The 19894-nt window shown below is 46.7% G+C and overlaps 1 protein-coding gene across 1 annotated transcript; it reads right to left on the reverse strand.

Annotated features, from left to right (window-relative positions):
* Positions 1–663: 663 nt before the first annotated feature.
* LOC119180062 (neprilysin-1-like) lies at positions 664–19485 on the reverse strand. Its single transcript, XM_075888112.1, has 11 exons — positions 19466–19485; positions 15467–15698; positions 15167–15265; positions 14850–14927; positions 13561–13673; positions 6093–6160; positions 5741–5871; positions 5444–5509; positions 5147–5254; positions 4377–4453; positions 664–763 (listed from the first exon to the last, which is right to left on the reverse strand). The coding sequence occupies exons 1-11, from the start codon at positions 19483–19485 to the stop codon at positions 664–666; spliced, it is 1092 nt and encodes a 363-aa protein (XP_075744227.1).
* Positions 19486–19894: the final 409 nt, after the last annotated feature.

The raw sequence follows: 19894 nt of genomic DNA on the forward strand, positions 1-19894 counted from the left end.
ATAATTGTAAAACAAATACAATCATAAAACTGCGAGCTTCACAATTGCGCACTTGTTGCGCAGTTATGTGTCAGAGAGGTATAGGTGAACCCAACTTTGCACCATTGTGGAATAAAAGTAATGGAGAGCAATACTTATTTGCAGACAAGTTTCTAGACGCAAAAAGAAAGGAAAAGGATACGGTATGGTGCGCTTAGGTAACAATTTATTTTGAGATCAAAAATTGATTGTATGGTCATGCATATCACGATCGCCAACATTGTTCACGCATAGTAACAGTGCTTGAGAGGGATTCATGAAAAGGCACATGGATAGGACAGTACGAATTATTTTTATATACAAGTATATCAACTCTTGCTCAATTTATGCTCGTATAGAATGCGGCTATGTTACAGTTAGGAAACAGGGCCTGTTCACCATTTGTAAAGCATGGCGAACTTTGCTTCCAGGTACGATGCAAAGTTTTAAACTATCTCGTTTTAAGCTCGTGCAATATATTTTTACGGCTTCCAAGTTTTGCGCCCATGCACTGATCTACGCCACGTTCACTTGTAGAAGTAAGATAAAGAAAGGAGCGAATCGTGAAATGCAAATTATTATAGGCTATTTGTATTAGCCAGCGCGTGCGGCTGCTCGGGACGCCACGCGAATGGCAAAGTCCGGCTACCAGACAATGCACTTCTGGTCCGGGTTCATGATGGTGCCGACCTTGCAGCTGAAGATGGCCGAGAACCGCTCGAAATTCATCAGCGGGATGATGGTCCTGCGAAGCACAAAAAGCGACCTTTGAGAACATGAAATCGTATATAAGAAGCTCTTTTCAGGCGAACAACAGCTGGGGCTCTCAACACAAGAAGTCGTTTAGGACAGTCCTTTTCGTGACCTCCAGCCCTTTCAACCCGTATATTTTGAAAGTGATTGTTAATCACCCCACTGTTATTACGCAGGAATGAGCCCCAACAGTTTGAAACCATGTTCCCTTGTCCAAGATTTCCGAAAGTCCAAAATGTCTAATTACATTTTAGAACTTTGCTAGACTATATGAAAATGAAAGGAGTGCATTTAGATATGACATTTGTATATTCGTTTATTCGTATTCGCGTTCTGTATATTCGTTTCTGCGTGAAAAAAAACAGACTCCATTGTAACCAAACTAGGCGGATTCACGTTAGGAATCAATATTAAAAAAAAAATTGCCCGCAGCTTCCCTCGGGGGAACACTGAGGAGGATGCGGAGCATATAATTGGTTAACGGGGTGTTAAAGTGCGACTTACTTGGGTCGATGGCTAAATTGGTTAACGTGGTTGTGGAATGGGGTGTTAAATTGCGACTTACTTGGGTCGATGGCTAAATTGGTTAACGTGGTTGTAGGAGGGGGTGTTGAATGAGTGAACACGTAGACACGTATGGGAAAGGACGGCGCTGGTCGAAGGGACGTCGATCATTGTGTTTGTGGATTCGTTGGAATTCATTTCACCGCGACCTTGGACGTCGACGCGCCGTACAAACCAACCGACGAGCGGCAACTGAGCGAGCGAGCGCCGACCTTGATATACAGCGCGACGGCGCATGCACTGTCAGCTGTTGAATGTTCTCGAAGGAGAAGCGCGCGCGCGGCACAGATGGCGACGGCGCGACGGCGCATGCGCTGTCAGCTGTCGAATGTTCTCGAAGGAGAAGCGCGCGCGGCACAGATGGTGGGCGACGGCGCGACGGCGCATGCGCGCGCGTCAGCTGTCGAATGTTCGAGAAGCGGCGCGGACGGCGCGGACGGCGCACTACAAGGCGCGAGTATAAGATGCTTCCGCATCTAAAAAACCTTTGGGCAACCTTATTATGTTTCTAACTGCGGGAGTCGCGTGTAATTGGAAGACTCTTGGTTCACTTCACTTGACTTTGATATGAAACAAAATTTAGTAGTACGTATTGTCAAGGTACATCCCATATGATAAACCTAACCAATTAACTTGGGCGCACTTGACGAGTTTTCTTGCGTTTATGTCTGCGTGACCTTTGCAGATAACGTACAGAGGCCATGTGAAAATAAGAGCGTCGTCTAGATGTGCTTGGCTAGGTGGCACTGTAATTCAATTCAGTTCAATTTTATTTCATGTCAAAGGTGAGGGCAAGCCCGGAAGAAATAAAGGTTTGTCACTTGAGGAAAACCTGAGCCTCTCTAATACATGACAAGCAACGAGGACATGGGTGAACATAGACCACAAAACATAGACCATGAACATAGACAATGAACATAGACCATGAAATGTTTGGCGCAGCACAAGTGAAAACATGCATGTACAATAATACTATGCACAGAATCTCTTATACGTAAGCAGCTTCTTACTGCGTAAATTCCAAAGTACAACGCTAAATATGAGCAGCTAGTCCATGTAACCACATTTTCCATCTAGTCACAGAGATCCTGGCTTACCTTTCGATGTAAATACTGAGTTTTTGCTTATTTATCAAGACAGTTTACTGGTCTTCACTTTAAAACTTCCGTTATGATTTCATAAGCACCATTCTCCTTTAATCTTTCTGATTTCATAATAAAGCAGCATTATTTATCTCATCATAATACTCGCAATTTCAAAGCGTTTCGTTTTTGAAAGCAAAGCAGAGCATGCCGCCGCTTGCTGTGCGCTAGCGAATTTCCACATTACGTTTTTTCCACACCTGTATCATTCTAACACGTCATTTGCCCAGACGCATATTTTACCGCCATCTCCTACTTCTAGTCGCACCGACCAAGCTTTCAAAGTGAACCTTATTTTCACCCGTCTGATAAAATACAAAATTTTGCCATTGACGTCATCAGTAAAAAATGGAACGCATTACCTTCCAGGATTGCAAGTGAACCTTGTTTGTTCAATCCGGAATTTCTCACGTATTCAGAACTATGTAACTTTCACAAGAATTATGCTTCATCCTACGTTGGATCGGTTGTTGGATTGCTTGCATTGATGTTTAGAATTTCTGTACCGTAGAATTGTATTAACCAACAATTATTCATTCTCTGCGAAAATTTTTATTTATGCCCCCCCCCCGTATGTATTGTCCCTATAGTGGGCCCTTAGGGTACTTGAATAAACAAAAAATAAAATATGCAAATGTTGAGGGGGAACATAGCACCTAAATAACCCTTATTTCTAGATCAATTTCGGTGAAACTTCACCAGTGTATGTATATATGTGTGCAAATTTCAAATGTGCAACTACATTTCTGGTGGTAAATGTAGTTTTCAAAATACTAAATATTTTATATGCCTTTCGCAGAGAAGGCTTTTGCCTCAACTAAAAAAGCAACTAAGTAAATGAGCATATCAAAATATTCTGGAATCAAATTTTATTGCAATGCAGCAAAATATGAATGTTATAAACCAATGTTGAGCAATGTTGAACACTTGCCAGTGAAATTCTAGCTTGTAATTGACTCGCATACAAATGTTCAACATACCATAACTTTTCTTCAAATTGATTTAGAACATACATTTTTGTAGCATTGCACACAGTCCTGATTCCAGAATATTGTAATATGTCAACTCACTTTGCAGCTCTTACTTTCAAAACAATCTCACTCCCAAAAAGGCACATGAAACATTTTGTATTTTACAAACTACACCTTATACAAGAAAAATAATTGCATAATTAAAATCAGCACACATATATACATAAGCTGCACAAGTTTCATCAAAGTTAATCAAAAAATTAAAAAAAACTTCTTTAAAGCAGTGTCGCCCCTTAATAAGTAGTTCTTGGGAGGTGGGGGAGGGTTCGTTCTTATTGAAGCCAACCTTAAGCTTCGTGCTGTGTGAATGTGCATATCAGTGTACTCCTTATGGGTCATGACGTCGCTAAGTGCTAAGCCAGAAGCAGATCGTGGAAGCCCGCATATGCCAATAACGATGAAAAAACAATCTTAAGTGGAGTATCAGTGGGCAGAAACACTGGCGATTAAAAGTTGTCTTTGTTCACTAAAAAGCTATTGCGTAGAACAATGTGCTCAAGATAACGCTATATGGACAGGCAACTTGTGTTACGTGCATGTTGCCTGGGAATGACCATCACGACTATTCATGCCATGACGGTCATGCAGCCATAATATCTTACACCAACGTGATTTGTGAGCGCGCAAACGTCCGACAGTGAGATAACGAAAAGTGATGCGTAAAACAGACTTCACCTCTGTGAGTACTGATATGAACATTGGAGTTGTGGAGTTGGGCATATAACGCATTTGCATGTTGACTGCAAGCGATAAAGTTTTATAAAAAACAAGCATAAGTGTACTGCTGTAGTCCCACGAGAAAAGTCATTGGATTTTACCGAGGGAGTAAAATAAATGCTCAGTGCATTTGACTCGGGTTACTACTCACCGGAAGCGGTTGGGTATCTGGTCACGGGGGCGCAGGTAGAAGTACATGGAGCGCTTCCGGGACACCTCACATCGCGACTGCAGTAAAAATATCAAGAGTGAAAAAAGCTGTTCGTAATTGAAGATGTCTTATACTATATAGATTGGCATAAAAGCAAGAAATTCAGCTATCGGACAATGATTGATTAGTCGACTGACCTTTACACACTATTGGGGAGGGGGGGGGAAGGGCTCACTTCGGTAAAAACTACGGATGCAAGCAGAAAGACAAACAGTGGTGCCATTGTCACCATTTTTACAATAGTACGTTTAGGTTCCTGTTGGAACACAAATTTTGTGGTTGTTTATTATTTAGAGTTATCTAAATTAAAAGTTAAAAGTTAAAAGAAATCACTCATCATTACAAGTGATAATTAGCTAAGAGAATACGAAGTGTGCAAAGAAAAAAGATTATACGTTTGACTGCGTTTAAATGCCGGATAAATACACGCGAACAGGCTTTTAAACCTTAAATATGTCCCACGTCATCGTTCGATTATGATAAAAGCCATCAATCATGATGTGTAATCGTGCATACCATGAAAGAAAGTTGAAGCAATTGAGTTCACAGAACAATCTGCACGCGTTTTTTTTTTTCGAATGGGTTAGTAAAAAAAATGAACTTGCAAGAACAGCAGGACTTATCTTGCACCCACATAGAAGAGCCCGAAGGTAGTGTGCTCTCGTGTAGCTCAAGAATAGTCGCGGGCTGTAAAGTTTGACAATGCTTACCAGGGCGTACGCGATGAAGAAGACCTGCTCCATTGTCCAGGGCTCCATTCCAGGTATGGAGTACATGCCGTAGCGCTCCTCGTACTTGGTCATGTACACCCGGAAGGCCTGTATCGGGAAGGGGAATTTAATAGGCGGTTAGATGAATCAATTCTTTTTAATTCCGCAAATCTCCTACGGGCCAGGTGGAAGAATAGGAGATTAAACCTTGCCCCATGCCAACCACATAAATTTAAAAATTTTGACATACATGAAGGTCAGCAACTGCCCAACCATGGCTCCTCCTGGTACACATACCTTGAAGGCGAGTCGCAGGCCCGCGTTGTCGGCAATGCTCGTCTCCAGGGTGTTGTTGACGCTCAACTGAGGTGGAGAACAGACCAGGATCAAATCATATACAAACAACACGCAAGCGTTCTTGCGCGCACACACAGCGCATTTGGCACATCCCAGACACACACAGATTGAAGCAAAACGCACCATGGCACAGCCAAGTTTCGGATCACATGAAAAGTTCAATCAGTCAATCCTGGGCCGAACAGCGTCGCGCAAACATTCGAGGATCATCCGATCAGCATCCGCTATTGCGCGTACCTTCATTCCGGTGATGGGGTTGTTGAACTGGTCGTACTGCTCGGAGAGACAGCGGGCGCCGATGATGAACTTGCGGTGGGTCTCACGAGACCACCACTCCACCAGCTTTCCGTGCTCGTCGTAAAGGGCGCCTGTGAGCCGCAAGTTGGGTATAATGTACTCTGAGATCCTTCACGTCATGAAGACTGATCAGAGCTGGTAATTTGTCACTTTCGCATTCGTTTTCACTGTTTGGTCGCCATCTTTGTTAGACGCTAACGGGAATATCTTTCCTAAATAGTACTAAATCAGGCTAAGTAATTAGTGTTTTTATTTAGTGGCTCTTCATTTAAGGACCAATTCGTGGCCTCACCTTGCTCTCCGAAGCCGTACGTCAGCTGCTGCCCCATAATGGTTCCGAGGGCACCGAAATTGATGGGTCTGTGCAAGGCAAGGACGATAATGGGTAATTACATTGTGAGCGTATGTACTGTAGCAACGAACCAACAAATGTCAATACTGTTTACATAGTTATTGTTTCCGCGTCTACAAATAACTATAGCAATAAATCCATTGGCATAGACTACACCATTACTGCAATTCTAACTGGTGCTGCTTGTCAACCCTGTCCAAAGCCGTGCAGATGAAGTGAACTTAAGACCGAAAAAAACGATACTGATTGCAGCGTTGTCGCATTTATGTATAGACATACTTCTTATTTTTTGTCGCACTCACCATGAAATCTTCGGCCAATTTATCTTAATGGGAGAAGCAGCGCATGAAACAAGGCACAAAAAGATGCTGCTTCACATGTCAAATGAGCTGTCCCCAACTAGCCCAACCTTCAACTTTGAGAAACTTCCTGCCAACTTTTGCCAGCGCAGTGAGGAAGAAAAGGAGCAGGACAGAATATAAGGAAGTATATGAGTACCTAACTCTATGGAACACCAGTAAATAGAATGATCCTTCATATATATAAATAATTTCTACTAATGACAATGCTTCAAGGCAAAGCTTGCGATAACCTACGGCTCAATCAAACAAAAAAAGCCAAAAGACATCAAGTTTCAAACATTGAGCAATTGCAAATGCCTCAAGAAGTTTTTTTTATTTACTTCACCAAATTTCAACTGTACCTCGCGGAAAAGGGTTTTTCCGAATTCATTTAAGATACCGATTGGTATGACTAAAAGGATGTTGCGCGGAGCAGAAACTTTCATTACGCCCTGCCATAACCTGCGGTCTATACGTTGATGAACCCCGGTCGTTGCACCAGTGGCCCGTGGTGCGAGCTCCTCGGATATTTTTTCACTTGTTTGTCAACGTGGTGGATGACGCGAAATAAATAGGTTGTCGTTTTCAAAGCATGGTGATGCTCATTATGGTCAAAATCGAAGAAAAGAAGCCTCACATCGTCACTGCTTATCTCATATATCGAGAAGCCCGCTGAGTAGTGAAAAACATGACTTACATTAGGGCATGACAAGCTAGATGCTTCCGGCGCCCATTGAGCACGCGCAGCAGCGCTCGAGAATACCGCGGTGCTGATTACGTTGGTCGGGAATTTTTCTCTTCTAACCATTCCCCATGTGTAAGCCCATACTCCCATAAATGAATAAATAAATAAATAAGCGCGCGTGGTGATGAAAGAACCTCCTTTTCGCCATATCAATAGACAGTGACGTACATTTATATGTCTTGCGAGGTGCACAATGAAAAGGCACCTTTATTATTTCATCGTAGTTGTATTTTCAGATTTCCCGATATATTGAATTCAAGTTTCGTCTTAGAGTTCGGCACGTGCAGGTTTCGCTGCACCGTTCACCAATACCGAATAGGTTACTCCTTCAGTATGGAATTACAGACAACACAGAACTTGAAGATAGTGTATATTTAGGACTTTGTTCGGGGCACAAGCTGTGTCACTGGTACTAACGTTTCGACCAGATGGCTTATCTGATGAAAGAGCAGGGAGGCTTTTGGAAATAACAACCACAGGAAAGTCTGCAAAGGAAGGTAGCTGCTCTGATGAAGACAAGGTCCAGTCGAAACGTTATACCGTGTGATATTTATTGTTCAAACGATTCTTCACTGATCCCATGGGGACATTATTCATAGGCTTGATCCTCATGACTGGTTGCTGCATTGACGGGATGCATCCGAACTTGCTCCTAAATTTTTGAAAACTTCATGCCTTAAAATGGTAAAACCTGGCCCCCTGCAGAGCTGGGTGGAGATGATTGCTATACACATGCACCTTTTTAAAGAGCGAAAGTAATCTTCTAAAAATAACACCGTAAAAACCGAAAAGATTAAGCGTTTGACCAACTTACGGTGTCATGTCCAGTAGAAAAAACGGGTACTGAATGTAGTCGATTGGGAGAACTAAAAGAAAAGAATAAAACGGACCACATTTAGGCATAGCGCTTTGTACTTGACAATGATTTCACGCGACCCCGAAGAAGTTCGAGAACTTGAAGCTTGAAGGGTCAGATGGTGACACATACGCATATAGTTTCCCAATAGGCTGTAGTGCATCATGCTGGATGGGTAAGGCGGGATCCACCTGCGAAGAAATCGTGACGTAATTTTTCGTATTGCATGAAACAGTATTTTTCATTACATCGAATGTAATACGAACTTCAATAACTCTTGCTTAATGCCAGAAAGATCGATGCTGTAATAATGCTCTGCTCACTGCCCAGTGTTTACTTTTTTTTGGAAATATTCCTAATCAGCTAGACTTATCAAAACATCTGATGTTTGGGGCAACCTGCGTCTATGCATCATTATTCATTCTTGGTTTGTCTAGGTCCTCAAGCAACTTTCTGTATGAAAGTGATGAGCTGAACGCAAAAGGCTCGCTTCATTTTACGCTGCAGTACTTGCTGCTATAAACCGAAGAGCGAGGTTAATTATCAGTATATTGTCACGAGGTCGTGACGTGGCCGAAGACAGGAGACTTCGTGTTGGGATTCAACTGTTTATTTGGGCGAACCTGTGCCCGGTAAAAGGAAAGTCCAATTACAGCAGCAGTCTCGCACAGATAGCAGTCTCGGACTGATAGCGGCGAACGGAGCGTCGGCCTTCGATCAACAACTGACAAGCGGCGAAGCGCGTCGGCATTTATACTCTTGCCGTCGAATGTTCTAGCGTTATCGCTGGCGGTGGCGTAGCTTCCAGAACAATCTGTACCGTTCGCACAGTGGGCGTGATCTTATCGAAATGATATACTACAGCCCGGAACCTTCTAGAAAACTGCAGGTGCGGTTTGCGCTGAGAATCGTGTGGTGTTTTGGCACGATAACAAAAACTTGGGAAATGGAACGTGGCATTGCCCCCCTCTGAAAAAAGGCATCGTCCCGATGCTTTAACTAAAGATGAAAGTACAATAATAATGCAAGAAAGTACAATGAATAAATTCCGATACAACAATAATACAAAAAAACACTGGTTCAGTTTGTTAACGCGCATGAAACGGCTTGAGGCGCGCGACATGGACGACTTCAGGTCGCGATCGGCGTCGTTGAGAGTTCGTGATGCCGTCGGGGACAACCTCGTAATCAAGTGGGCCAAGACGTCGAACCACCCTGTACGGTCCGAAGTACCGTCGCAAAAGCTTTTCACTTAGTCCACGTCGGCGTATCGGCGTCCACACCCAAACACGTTCACCGGGCTGGTATTCCACGGAGCGTCGTCGAAGGTTGTAACGGTGGCTGTCGGTCGTCTGTTGATTTTTGATACGGAGACGCGCAAGTTGTCGGGCTTCTTCGGCGCGTTGAAGGTACTCGCTCACATCGAGGTTTTCTTCGTCGGTGACGGTGGGTAACATGGCATCGAGCGTCGTTGCCGGGCTCCTTCCGTAGACCAATTTGTATGGAGATATCTCCGTCGTCTCCTGCACCGCCGTGTTGTATGCGAAGGTCACATACGGAAGAATGGCGTCCCACGTCTTGTGTTCGACATCGACGTACATTGACAGCATGTCGGCGATCGTCTTGTTAAGCCGCTCGGTGAGGCCGTTGGTCTGTGGGTGGTACGCTGTCGTCCGGCGGTGGTTTGTTTGGCTGTATGCCAAGATCGCTTGAGTTAAGTCGGCAGTGAATGCCGTTCCTCTGTCGGTGATAAGGACCTTCGGGGCGCCGTGACGTAGGACAATATTTTCGACGAAGAACTTGGCTACCTCGGATGCACTGCCTTTTGGCAGGGCTTTTGTTTCGGCGTAGCGGGGGAGGTAGTCGGTAGCTACCACGATCCACTTGTTTCCAAAAGCCGACGTCGGGAACGGCCCCAGTAGGTCCATACCAATCTGCTGGAAAGGTCGGCAAGGTGGATCAATTGGCTGCAGAAGTCCCGCTGTCCTTGTCGGCGGTGTCTTGCGTCGCTGACAGTCCAGGCATGTTCTCACATAACGAGTGACGTCGGTGGTAAGACGTGGCCAGTAGTACCTTTCTTGTATCCTCGCGAGCGTGCGAGAAACACCGAGGTGCCCTGCCGTCGGATCGTCGTGCAGAGCCTGCAGGAGTTCTGGTCGCAGGGCTGAAGGCACCACAAGGAGGTACTTAGCTCGAAGCGGTGAAAAGTTTTTCTTTTGTAGAAGACCGTTTCGTAGAAAGAACGACGCAAGTGCGCGCTTGAATACCTTCGGGACTTCGGCGGTCCGGCCTTCGAGGTATTCTATTAGGGCCTTAAGTTCCGGGTCGGCCCTCTGTCGTTCAGCGAAGTCGTCGGTAGTTATCGTTCCTAAGAAGTAGTCGTCATCCGGGTCGTCGGGTAGCGGTTGGTCTACAGGCGCACGAGAGAGACAGTCAGCGTCGGAGTGTTTTTTGCCGGACTTGTAAATGACAGTAATGTCATATTCTTGAAGTCTCAGGCTCCATCGTGCGAGGCGACCTGAAGGGTCCTTCAAGGTGGCTAGCCAACACAATGCGTGGTGATCGCTCACAACTTTGAAGGGCCTGCCGTAGAGGTAGGGGCGAAATTTTGACGTAGCCCAGATGATGGCAAGGCACTCCTTTTCTGTTGTGGAATAATTTGCTTCTGCTTTGGATAGCGATCAGCTGGCGTAACTAATAACCCTTTCAAGTCCGTCAGCCATCTGCACAAGAACGGCGCCAAGGCCTACGCTGCTTGCGTCAGTATGTATTTCTGTCTCGGCGAATTCATCGAAATGGGCAAGTAACGGAGGCGTCTGGAGGCGATGTTTAAGCTCCTGGAAAGCGTGTTCCTGCGGCGTTTCCCACTTAAACTCCACGTCGGCCTTGGTAAGGTTAGTGAGAGGATCGGCGATGCGGGCGAAGTTTTTCACGAACCGCCTATAATAGGCACACAGGCCCAGAAATCGGCGCACGGCTTTCTTGTCAGTGGGCGGCGGGAAGTCGGCGATGGCGGCTGTTTTCCGTGGGTCGGGACGAACTCCAGACTTGCTGATAACGTGCCCCAGAAACAAGAGCTCCTCATACGCAAATCTACACTTTTCTGGCTTCAGTGTGAGTCCCGAAGTCTTGATGGCTTGAAGTACAGCTTCAAGGCGCCGAAGATGCTCGTCGAAACTCGAGGAAAACACGATGACGTCGTCCAAGTACACAAGGCAAGTCTGCCACTTCAATCCTGCCAGTACTGTATCCATAACGCGTTGAAAAGTTGCAGGCGCTGAGCAAAGGCCGAAGGGCATCACCTTAAATGCGAAGAGGCCGTCCGGTGTTATAAACGCCGTCTTCTCTCGGTCTCTTTCGTCGACTTCGATTTGCCAATAGCCAGTCTTGAGGTCCATTGACGAAAAGTACTTGGCGTTATGGAGCCGATCAAGTGCGTCGCCTATTCGTGGGAGAGGATACACGTCCTTTCTTGTGATTTTGTTCAGGCGGCGATAATCGACGCAGAAACGTAGGGTCCCATCCTTTTTCTTCACTAACACCACGGGGGATGCCCATGGACTCTTGGACGGCTGGATAATGTCATCCCGCAGCATTTCATCAACTTGTCTCTTCATGGCCTCACGTTCTCGCGTCGAAACACTGTACGGACTCCGACGGAGTGGTCTGGCATTTTCTTCGGTTATGATGCGATGTTTCGTGATTGGGGTCTGCCGGATTTTCGATGACGACGAAAAGCAATCTTCGTATTGCAGGAGCAGGGCCTTGAGCTGTTCTTGCTTATCGTTCGGAAGTCTGGGATTGACGTCGAAAGCTATGGGAGGGGCTTGGTTCCTCTGAGCAGGTTCCGCAGAATCGGCGAGGGCGAAAGCACTGGTGGCTTCGACAATTTCTTCGATGTATGCGACCGTTGTTCCTTTGTTCACATGTTTGTAGTCATTGCTGAAATTCGTGAGCATAACCGTTGCTTTGCCTCCCCGCAGCTCTGCAATTCCTCTTGCGACGCAAATATTTCGGGTGACCAACAGATGCTGACTGCCTTCAACGACGCCTTCCAAGTCAGGTGATTTAGGAGTGCCGACTGAAATAATGACGCTTGAGCGAGGCGGAATGGTGACTTGTTCTTCCAGCACATTCAAGGCATGGTGTCCTGACGGCGTGCGCAGCGGTAGTGCTTCTTCTGTGGATAACGTTATCGACTTTGTTTTTAGGTTAATGACAGCACCATGGAGGCATAAGAAGTCAATGCCAAGGATGACATCTCTCGAGCAACGCTGTAGGACTACGAAGTCTGTAGGATAAATACGGCCGTTAATGGTGACTCTCGCTGTGCAGATTCCTGCAGGCGTTACGAGATGACCTCCAGCTGTACGGATTTCAGGGCCTTTCCAAGCTGTCCTAACTTTCTTTAACTTCGCGGCGAACGATCCACTGATGACAGAATAGTCGGCTCCAGTATCGTGACCATCGTGGGCTGGGACGCTGCGGTTGTCATTGTCGCTGCAGTCGCGGTCATGGCCTTCGTCTTCCGCGCCTTGTCTGGTAGAAGCCCGTACTCTGGTGGTAGCCCTTGCTGTCGGCGGCTTGTTCGCTGCTCCTGGTTGGCGTCGGTGTCTTCTCTGCGACGTGGGCTGGGTTCACGGCTTGACGGGGGCGTGCGGTACATGAACGAAGCAGCACCTCCACCAGATGTCACGGGGTCGTGACGTGGCCGAAGACAAGAGACTTCGTGTTGGGATTCAACTGTTTATTTGGGCGAACCTGTGCCCGGTAAAAGCAAAGTCCAATTACAGCAGCAGTCTCACACAGATAGCAGTCTCGGACTGATAGCGGCGAACGGAGCGTCGGCCTTCGATCAACAACTGACAAGCGGCGAAGCGCGTCGGCATTTATACTCTTGCCGTCGAATGTTCTAGCGTTATCGCTGGCGGTGGCGTAGCTTCCAGAACAATCTGTACCGTTCGCACAGTGGGCGTAATCTTATCGAAATGATCTACTACAGTCCGGAACCTTCTAGAAAACTGCAGGCGCGGTTTGCGCTGAGAATCGTGTGGTGTTTTGGGACGATAACAAAAACTTGGGAAATGGAACGTGGCAATATTTATTGGAAACAGGCAATGATCAAATGTCCTCTCAGAAATTTATCTTTCATTTTTTCGAAGCATTGCATTCAGCCTTCAAATCATGCGTACTATTCACCCGACGTTTTTAAATACAATTGCCTGGCGTCGGAAGCACGCGTGCTGAAACTTTACGCCTATTGTGTCCCGACAAGGCCCATTCGCGTGCGCATACTCTCTTCTAGCACTAACGAACAACCGCAGAACACCGTGCCCACACGACAATCATAAACACTTTTCCTGTTTCTATGGAAATCGGGTAAGAATGAGCATTGTCGCACTGGAAAGAAGAATGTTTGACGGGAACTCGAAGGAACAGCGTGACACAGGCTCACTTTACACTCACCCAAAATCCTCGGCTTTCTTGAAGCGGCGCAATCGGGCGTACATGATGCGGTTGTAAATCTTAAGCGTGCGCAGGAGGCTGACGAAGAACTCCTCCTTGCGCAAGTCCGGAACCTGCGTTTATTGTTCAGTGAGGTCAAAGAAAAGTAAGAGATACCACCGTCAAGAAACATGCGTTGCGTCCATGTCCATTCTGAGCCAAACACGCTGCCCACTACTCCACACCTGAAACACTCGTCCATGTCCATGCCGTGATGCCAGCATACGTGCAGTGCTTTACCGTTAAGACAGGGTTTCAAGAAAATATTGGGGCATGTGCGAGGATGACATTATTGCGGGCTTCTTCCAGATGAGCTGAAGAGGCCCTGCCGCACTTTTTAAGCATGGTCAGAAAACGCTGCCGATCTGTAGGAGGCGCTCCGGTGAACACGCGAGTGAATGTTATGGCGCAGCACATGGCCTATAATTCACAATACATTATCAAGGATCACTAAATATTGCTTACCCTTCCCTAAAAAATGAAGTAAGACGTTCGAAAATCACTCATAGAAGGTCATCTGTCAGCCATTGCTGATTTAAACATGGCTCACTCGGTCGTTACAGAGATCACTGCGGGAGGCCGTGACTTGTCTACGCGTGCGATCACACTGAAAAAACCACTCATTTGAAGAAAAAATGACTCCAGGTTACGAGGCGCGCATGGCGTAATTTTTTTCCCTTGGAATATCTTCATATTACCTTCCAGTGCCTCCATGTGGACGAGTAAAGAGAGAATGCGATTGCAGCGTGGGAAAAAAATTTTGTAACTCCGCTCGTACTGGGCGGATTCTTCAAATTTTTGTGCTGTTGAATTTCTGAAGCAATACGTTCTTCTAGTAATTTCATTCTGTGGCTACCTAAAAAGCGTTTCATGTCCCCTTTAAGGAGCGAGATTGTGGGCAATGACTCTTCAGTGTTACTGCCCTTTTAAATAAAACAGGTTTATCCTTATCCTGATCCCCCGATCTTATACCGTCCCAAGAGCTCGGCGTAAATCTTCTCAACCAAAACCAAACATGCTTACTACTATAGTTCGTAGTTGGCCTTGTGACGGTTTAAATATTATTTGCAAGTATTGCGAATGCAGTGACAAAGTAAAAGTGTTTACTGAAATCAACTTATCAATTTTGTCTGCCTGTGGGCGTCGCAGCTAGGGAATATTATTATTATGCAGCTGGTCAGGAACACAAGTCTCGTTAATCTCAACATGTTTACGTTCTCCTATTCTGAGCACAGTATTCATGCACTTACGTCCTTGTAGTACTCGTCCAGGTCCCGGTCGCTCTTGATCCAGGGCGGGAAGCCGATGTTCATCTGCAGGTGATGCAGCTGGACAAGAAAATACGAGCAAAAAAAACATCAGCAAAAAACACATACCAAAAAAGAAACTGGAGGAACTCTTAATTCCTCGTTGGAGAAAATAAAAGAAGGCTTCCTCCTGCATGAGTGTCATCTGCGCAGCCTCGACGATGATTCGGGTGCGTTTATCTCTGTGTTCTCTGCAGTGCTCGCCTTCGTGTACCTGTTGTTATAACATTCATCTTGAAATCTATTCTCAGTGGGCGCACCTTCTGCCTCGCCCTCTCCTTGGTGTCCGAGTCCATCCAGGTGTTGAGGTCAATGAGGACAGCAAAGGCGTCCCGCAGCTCTTCAGCCATGTCGTACAGCTGCGAACGAGCACAATGGTCAGGGTCGTGGAACTGATCTTGGTAAATCTTGTAGACAAGCTTGAATTCAGCGCAATAAGCGATACGTGCCTTTAATGAATGACGATGAATACACGAGCTCGGCAGTGCGATATCAGAGTGGGATAAGGAATGTGCGTAAGACATACGTTGTCTTAGATTGTCCGTAATTCATGCACGTACTTTCCTGTACCGCTCGGCCGGCCGCGAGATGTGCCGGTCGAAGTAGAGCCGGCCCACTGCGAAGTGCAGCAGTCGTGACGTGAGGCGCACGCACGCTCGCGGAATCTCGCCCACGTCCTGGAGCAAGTACCTGTACCGGTCGAAGCGGAACCTCGCCCGCCGGAACCGCTCGGTCGCGTACTGGCCCATCACTTGCACGATGCGCCAGCTCAAGTAGTTGGCCACCGCCGAACTGCGGTCACACAAGAGGATAATCGAGGCTTGACAACACCAGTGGCAGGGATTGGCCGAAGATGCTTACTTAAAGAAAGGTTTCATGCGCTATTGCGATAGCACTTAATTATACATTGTCGGTGGCTTTTCCACGTTGTCTTTGTCTTGTCCCATATACATCACGTGCGCATGCGTGTGTGTGAGTGAGTGAGTGAGTGAGTGCGTGCGTGCGTGCGTGCTTGTGTGTGTGTGTGTGTGTGTGTGTGTGTGTGTGTGTGTGTGTGTGCGTGTGTGTGTGTGTGTGTGTGTGTGTGTGTGTGTGTGTGTGTGTGTGTGTGTGTGTGTGTGTGTGTGTGTGTGTGTGTGTGTGTGTGTGTGTGTGTGTGTGTGTGTGTGTGTGTGTGTGTGTGTGTGTGTGTGTCAAGTTCTGCTTCATAGTACATTCGGTTAGAGTGCTCTTGCTCAAAAAGGTTAGCGCTAGGTGCCTCTCATCGTTGCGACAAGGAGGCAAGTATTTTCGGCATGCTGTATCAATCGGAAAATGGTGAAGCTCGTGTCACTGTCATAGTTTGAGCATGTTCGCATCTCTTTATGAATAGGGCCGTCGATATATGTTTACGGTTGCAACAGGAGAAATCGTTGCGTTCTGCCAGGTAAAATAAATGTGCTCTGCACTGGCCGCCATGGCTATCCAGTGGCGCTGAGCGGCACTCTCACGTTTAGTTGCGCGTATATACCCCATAAATTGGGTGGGTATGTGACTGGTGGTTTAGTTCAGTTGGTGGAGCATCGGACGCGTTGTTCGGATCTTGCAGGCTCGCTCCATGTCAGCGGCCAGTTAACATTCTGTCTATTTCTTTTTTCTTACTTCTATTGCAATTTATACTAATAAAACGTCCTATAGTTATCTTGAAATCATTACCTGTTAGATCTTCAATATTGCGTCTAACAAAAAAGTCTTCTGCATATGCACAAAGTGATTGATGATGAAGGAGCTTGCTCCAGAGGTTATGCCCGGTAAACTGTCAATCTTTGGTTTATATGTTATATCATCATCATATAAAGACGTGGCACGAGAGCTGTTGTCGTGTGATTGTATATACACGTTATATATCTACAATTTTTATTATTTCCACAATAATGTGCTAATACAGATATTTAAATGCTGATGCAGTATATACATTTTGTTCAAGAGCTTATTTACGGATCACATAAGCTCTGAGGAACGTTTTGCTTTTATTAAGATGGTTTTGCGATCCGTGAAGTACCAATCCAGAGATCCTGAATTATAGGATCTAGTGAGAAGTTCGAGAAGGGTCCGGACTGCGAGCCCATGCTGCAGCCGCGTTGCAAGCTCTCCGCACCGCCACCTTGCCTTCCACGTTCCTCACAGGGGGTAGTAGTAATGACAACTGAGTGATGTCCAGCGAAAGAAAAAGGATATATATAGGCGCTATATATAGGCGCTTTCGGCGCACCTATATATAGCGCTATATATAGGCGTGGCTGCCTAGCCGTCTGTTATCAAACTAGAGCACACGCCGGGAGTGGAGTGAGCGTCGCCTGAGCAGCGGTGCGCCATCTAGTGAGCACTCTTGAAATGAAGAGCACAGCTGCGTCTCTAGGGAGAGCAATTAGCACTAGCGTACACACCGGCGCATTGACGAGAGACAACCCCCAGCTAAAGGAGCAGTCAAAGCGGCTTACATTGACTAAAAAGGCCTCAAATTTGAACACCTCAGCCAATGCTTGAAGTTCGCCTTCAAGAATTGAATGCGATAGCGTAATAGGACCCCATGCAATCTCAATCGCTAGCCTTTCTTCGCTTCTGTGTGAATATGTTATCGTGCCGCAAAGAAGCTGACGCTTGTGCAAGTAACATTGGTCGTTTCAAATTGAAAATGCCTACTAAACCTACAGGGGCCAAATGCCTATTACGAGGTTTATTTTTAATGCGAAGGTATTTCTTAATCGGTTTATAAAAGCACCCTGCGTTGTCCACGCACCAGCAGGTGTTACCTCTGCGCTCTCTTTGGTCATAGCAACTGCATCAGGCGTGCGCGCTTATCCTCACCCCTAGCAAACGAAGCATGTGGTGCGAGGTGTAGCGGAGGGCAGGTGCTGTGCGTCACCGCTTTTCTCGCCATTTGCCCTCTCTGCTGCGTGCGCCTCACTGTCGACCGTTCGCTGGCTGGGTGTGTCTAAGGAACATCGGAAAATGCGTGCTCGAGACGCCACTGTGAAACGCCAACACCGAACCGAGAACGCTGGCGTGCCACTCTCCCGTCCGCTCTCCTCACTCTCAACTATTCACTAGCTGGCCGGCTCTGAAGGTGATGGCAGAAGTCGGAGAAGGTGAATGCCGGATGGCTAGGGTACCCTCTCTCCGCGCAAAAATGCATTCATATTTCCTTACGATTCTGTTCGAGGAGGCGGGGCTTTTTTTCTGAATCCACGAAGGGTCCCCTGCACTTCCGTAATCCAACATGTGAGACAACGCAGCGGCGCGCTCTTTTCATGTTCCTACTGGTGATGATGAAATGCTTCTCAGTGCTTCGTGTGTCGGCCTTTAAACAATGCCAATGTTGTAACGCCTGGCATGATTGTGTGGTTCTATAACGCATTGTTACCCAATATATCGCATTCATATGGTGGCCTTTTCCATTTTTTTCCAAGACAGCCTTGAGCAATTCCATTACTGTGTGACAGAACACCAGCTTACCCTTCAGAAAGACCTGTGTTTGATTCTGATTTGAACCAAACATTTCTGTTACGTCTTTTACTTGAGTCTTACTCGTTCTTTAGCGGGCAGAAAGCCCTTCTTTTTAGCTCACAAACAATGACGTTGACCAGTGTTTATTAGGTTAATCGACGTGCATCCAAAAATAGGCTTCAGAAATTTGGGCCTATTTTGTCGAGCACGAATTTTATGACTAAATACTTGTACAAACGCATGAGCAGTCCCAGGGCCGCAAAACACTGATGCAGTCACGAGCCGTGATGTAACAATTGAAGAGGTATACGTGTGAGCATCTGCATTACGGCGATTATTAATGTTATGTGGTCGGCTGCGCGTGAAATCGATATAGTTTAGCTTTGTTCGGCTTGGCGCTGAAATTGAACTATTTGCAGCGGCTGAAACTTCAGTAAAAATTAGGGCTCCGCTCCTTTCAACACATCATGTCAAAAAAAGTAAATGACAGCGACCGCAATGGCAAAATTTTGGTTGCTGGAGGTGGGCGAGGTATGCGGCTGGCAATATCTACGGCTTTTTTTGCATTGAAACATTCTTTTGCGACCCACTTTGCATATCTCTGTAGGCATACCACACCCTCACTTCTATTTCTCCAGGTGACCGTGTCAAAGTCCCTTTAATGCACCGGTGGACAAAGATAATAATGGTTTTTGACCCGGACGACGTACAAGTTAGACGCACAACCTGTCAACCTACGGCAAGATGTGTTTCGGTAGCATAACAAGAGCTGTACTCACCGTGCTACCGAAACACTCGCAAGAGGATTTGCATAGGCAGCTCACACATACTCCAGGTGAAAGTATATAGAAAGCCCTCACAAGATCATGGCTCAAGATAAGAATTGTGCCACATGTGTTCCTGAAGCGTGTCGTGGCGCGTGTATGAGTAGAGGTATGTGTTACCTTATTAGAGGCGAAGCAGCTCTTGGTTAGACTGTGTAACGCGGCTTGTTCGTTCCTCCATGCTGGTGTGCCGCACCGTGCTTCCTTCACAGGAGGTGCTGGGGTGGTGCGAAGTAGGTCACGTCTTACCTCTCAGTGTGAGGTGACATCACTCTCTCTCTCTTGCCTGCCACGTGCTTGCCTCGTGTGAACTCTCTCTCTCTCTTTCGCTTCACCCACTCCACCGCTCGCAACATTCGAGCGCACGTCGAGTGAACACACTTTTGGGTCGGTTATATGCGATGGACCGGACGCCGGAAAGCGAAGCTCCTTCGCCCACCGAAACATGCGCCGAAGCGATTTGGCCTAACCCGGCCGTCGCCGGCATTGCGAGGGTTAGCAGAGCTGACCGCGCTCGCGAATGGCGACCCTGCGCCAAAAACGGCAAACGCAAGCTTCGGCAGTGGAAGACCAATGACACCGACGAGGTGCGAGCCAAGCACACGGATCGCGTTCGAGAATCGAGACGGCGCGCTGGTAACACCAACGAGACGCGAGCTAGGGAAGCCGAGCGCAAAC

Source organism: Rhipicephalus microplus, chromosome 3 (genome assembly GCF_043290135.1).
Source record: "Rhipicephalus microplus isolate Deutch F79 chromosome 3, USDA_Rmic, whole genome shotgun sequence".
Taxonomy (NCBI): Eukaryota; Metazoa; Arthropoda; class Arachnida; order Ixodida; family Ixodidae; genus Rhipicephalus; species Rhipicephalus microplus.

Coding starts and splice junctions, on each gene's coding strand:
- LOC119180062 (XM_075888112.1), bottom strand. CDS start 19,485: ATGTCACCTCACACTGAGAG. Junction 14,928..15,166: donor AGGAGAGGGCGAGGCAGAAG/GTGCGCCCACTG, acceptor TTTCTTGTCCAG/CTGCATCACCTGCAGATGAA. Junction 13,674..14,849: donor TGGACGAGTACTACAAGGAC/GTAAGTGCATGA, acceptor CAATAAACGCAG/GTTCCGGACTTGCGCAAGGA.